Below are 3,017 nucleotides of genomic sequence, written 5' to 3'. Positions count from 1 at the left end.
GTGTGTGTGTGTGTGTGTGTGTGTGTGTGTGTGTGTGTGTGTGTGTGTGTGTGTGTGTGTGTTTCGCGCAGGCGCACAGCTGTCCTCTTTTTGTTGTTCGCGCATCCACAACCTGAAAGGAAATTCACCTTTTCAGACTTCAGTCTCGTGCAGCAGCGTGTTTGTAGATGATCTTGTTTCCAGATGTGTTCTGGTAAAGTTTTTCTTTAGAAGTGTTTTATGAGAATATTAGCTCATCTGTATTTAAAGCGCAAGTTCTTGGATCTGTATCTTTGTTTGCTGCTGATGTTTTCTGTGAACGCGATCGTCGGTTTGATTTGATCAAAAAGTTTAAAGCAACAGATCGACGGACCGCGGCGCTGAAAACTGAAACGCGGAATCTGAACGGGTTTGCGATCTGATGGAGTATTATACACATTCATAAAAGAGAAATTTTTTGCAGCTGTGTGAAGGCAACGGAACTGGAAAATCAGCCCGAGACTGATGAACAGAAGCGAGGCTGATTCCTCATTCCGCGTCCCGTTATATTCTGTTCCGGTCTGAAGAGCCTGTTTTTCGGTCATGTGTTCACTGAAAGCTCTTCAGGACTGGTGTCGAGATGTTTGTGAAGGTTACTCTGATGTTCTGGTCACAGACATGCGCTCCTCATTCACAGATGGACTGGCTTTCTGTGCGATCATCCACAGACACAGACCCGATCTACTGTAAGAATCAGAGTCTTGAAACATTATATGCTGCATGATATGAGACAAAACTAGTTCAGTAGTAAAACTATTACACTTTACCACAATGTTAAACATTATTTTGTCTAACTATTTTAATACCTGCTTGATTTATATACAGAATGAAGCAATGATGAAATAATGAAGTTAAATTATTAAATTTCATGTATGTGAGTGTGATTTAATAATATCGAAACATATGAAATATTATCTTAGGTGCATATTTTAACTACAGTCCTAAATATATTGAGTGAGTGAGTGAGTGAGTGATTGATTGATTGATTGATTGATTGATTGATTGATTGATTGATTGATTGATTGATTGATTGATTGATTGATTGATTGATTGATTGATTGATTGATTGATTGATTGATTGATTGATTGATTGATTGATTGATTGATTGATTGATTGATTGAGTGAGTGAGTGAGTGAGTGATTGATTGATTGATTGATTGATTGATTGATTGATTGATTGATTTGACATCCAAACACACTCCTCCAGCCCCAGATTGAAAACTCTTGCTCTTATTCAAATGTATACATCAGTAGTGTTTTCTGGTCTGTGTAGAAACACGTCTTCCTCCTCAGTTTCTTCTCATATCCAGATGTGTTCTGCATGTGTCTGATGTATCTTCAGCTCTCTGTTTGTTTCTCTCGGCAGAGATTTTCACTCACTGTCCAAACACAATGTCTACGAGAACATGCGTCTGGTGAGTTTCTGTAGACATGAGCTGGACTTTAAAAATGTTGAACCATCACATGTGAGATGGAGGATCTGTTCAGAAAAAGTCTCAAAAGAGCTTCATTTATTCTTAGAAATAGCAATAAACCATCTCAGATCTCAGAGAAGCTCCCTGTGATTACTGTACCTGTGATGTTCTGGTTGAGTAGTTTGTCCATCTCATGTCCTTTGTTCCTCTTCATCAGGCGTTTGACGTTGCGGAGCGTGAGCTGGGAATTCCTGCTCTTTTAGATCCGGATGAGCTGGTGTCTGTGGAGGAGCCAGATCATCTGTCCATCATCACTTACGTCTCTCAGCTCTACTGTTTCTTCAGAGGAAACTCTCACGGTACTGATCATGACAGACCATCAACCGCTGAAGATCTCAAATGTTCATTCATTAGAGCTGAAATTTGTCATGTTATTCATTGATAATCTCTGGATTTGTCTTTCCATCTGTCTGTCTGTCCGTCTGTCTCTGTTTATCCGTTCGTTCGGTCTGTCTGTCTTTCCATCTGTCTGTCTGTCTCTCTGTTTGTCTTTCCATCTGTCTGTCTATCTCTCTGTATATCCGTCTGTCTGTCTTTCCATCTGTCTGTCTGTCTCTCTGTATATCCATCTGTCTGTCTCTCTGTCAATCCATCTGTCTGTCTGTTTATCCGTATGTATGTATGTCTGTCTCTCTGTCTGTCTCTCTGTCTGTCTATCCATCTGTCTGTCTGTCTCTCTGTCTATCCATCTGTCTGTCTGTCTCTCTGTCTGTCTGTCTCTCTGTTTATTCGTCTGTCTGTCTGTCTATCCATCTGTCTATCTGTCTGTCTCTCTGATTGTCTTTCCATCTGTCTGTCAGTCTGTCTCTCTGTTTATCCGTCTGTCTGTCTCTCTGTCTATCTGTCTGTCTTTCTGTCTGTCTCTCTGTTTGTCTTTCCATCTGTCTGTCTGTCTGTCTCTCTGTCTATCCGTCTGTCTCTCTGTCTGTCTATCCATCTGTCTGTCTGTCTCTCTGTATATCCATCTGTCTGTCTCTCTGTCAATCCATCTGTCTGTCTGTTTATCCGTATGTATGTATGTCTGTCTCTCTGTCTGTCTCTCTGTCTGTCTATCCATCTGTCTGTCTGTCTCTCTGTCTATCCATCTGTCTGTCTCTCTGTCAGTCCGTCTGTCTCTCTGTTTATCCGTCTGTCTGTCTGTCTGTCTATCCATCTGTCTCTCTGTCTGTCTTTCCATCTGTCTGTCTGTCTCTCTGTATATCCGTCTGTCTCTCTGTCTGTCTGTCTGTCTTTCTGTCTGTCTGTCTTTCCATCTGTCTGTCTGTCTCTCTGTATATCCATCTGTCTGTCTCTCTGTCAGTCCGTCTGTCTCTCTGTTTATCCGTCTGTCTGTCTGTCTGTCTATCCATCTGTCTCTCTGTCTGTCTTTCCATCTGTCTGTCTGTCTGTCTCTCTGTTTGTCTTTCCATCTGTCTGTCTGTCCGTCTGTCTCTCTGTTTATCCGTTCGTTCGGTCTGTCTGTCTCTCTGTCTGTCTTTCCGTCTGTCTGTCTGTCTGTCTGTCTGTCTCTCTGTTTGTCTTTC

At 41.8% G+C, this 3,017-nt stretch overlaps 1 protein-coding gene across 1 annotated transcript in view; it reads left to right on the top strand.

Moving 5' to 3' along the window:
• Positions 1-179: 179 nt before the first annotated feature.
• LOC107679466 (MICAL-like protein 1) overlaps positions 180-3,017 on the top strand; it is a 12,644-nt gene continuing 9,806 nt past the window's right edge. Inside the window, exons 1-3 of the mRNA XM_016475019.1 lie at positions 180-704; positions 1,386-1,434; positions 1,652-1,793. Of these exons, the coding sequence (XP_016330505.1) occupies positions 562-704; positions 1,386-1,434; positions 1,652-1,793 (334 nt within the window). The 5' untranslated portion in view covers positions 180-561. The remainder of the gene's footprint in view (positions 705-1,385; positions 1,435-1,651; positions 1,794-3,017) is intronic.

This window comes from Sinocyclocheilus anshuiensis, unplaced genomic scaffold (assembly GCF_001515605.1).
Source record: "Sinocyclocheilus anshuiensis isolate Anshui unplaced genomic scaffold, SAMN03320099.WGS_v1.1 scaffold2583, whole genome shotgun sequence".
NCBI classification, from domain to species: Eukaryota; Metazoa; Chordata; class Actinopteri; order Cypriniformes; family Cyprinidae; genus Sinocyclocheilus; species Sinocyclocheilus anshuiensis.
Note: the sequence above shows the minus strand (reverse complement) of the source record. Positions and strands in the feature narration are given on the sequence as shown.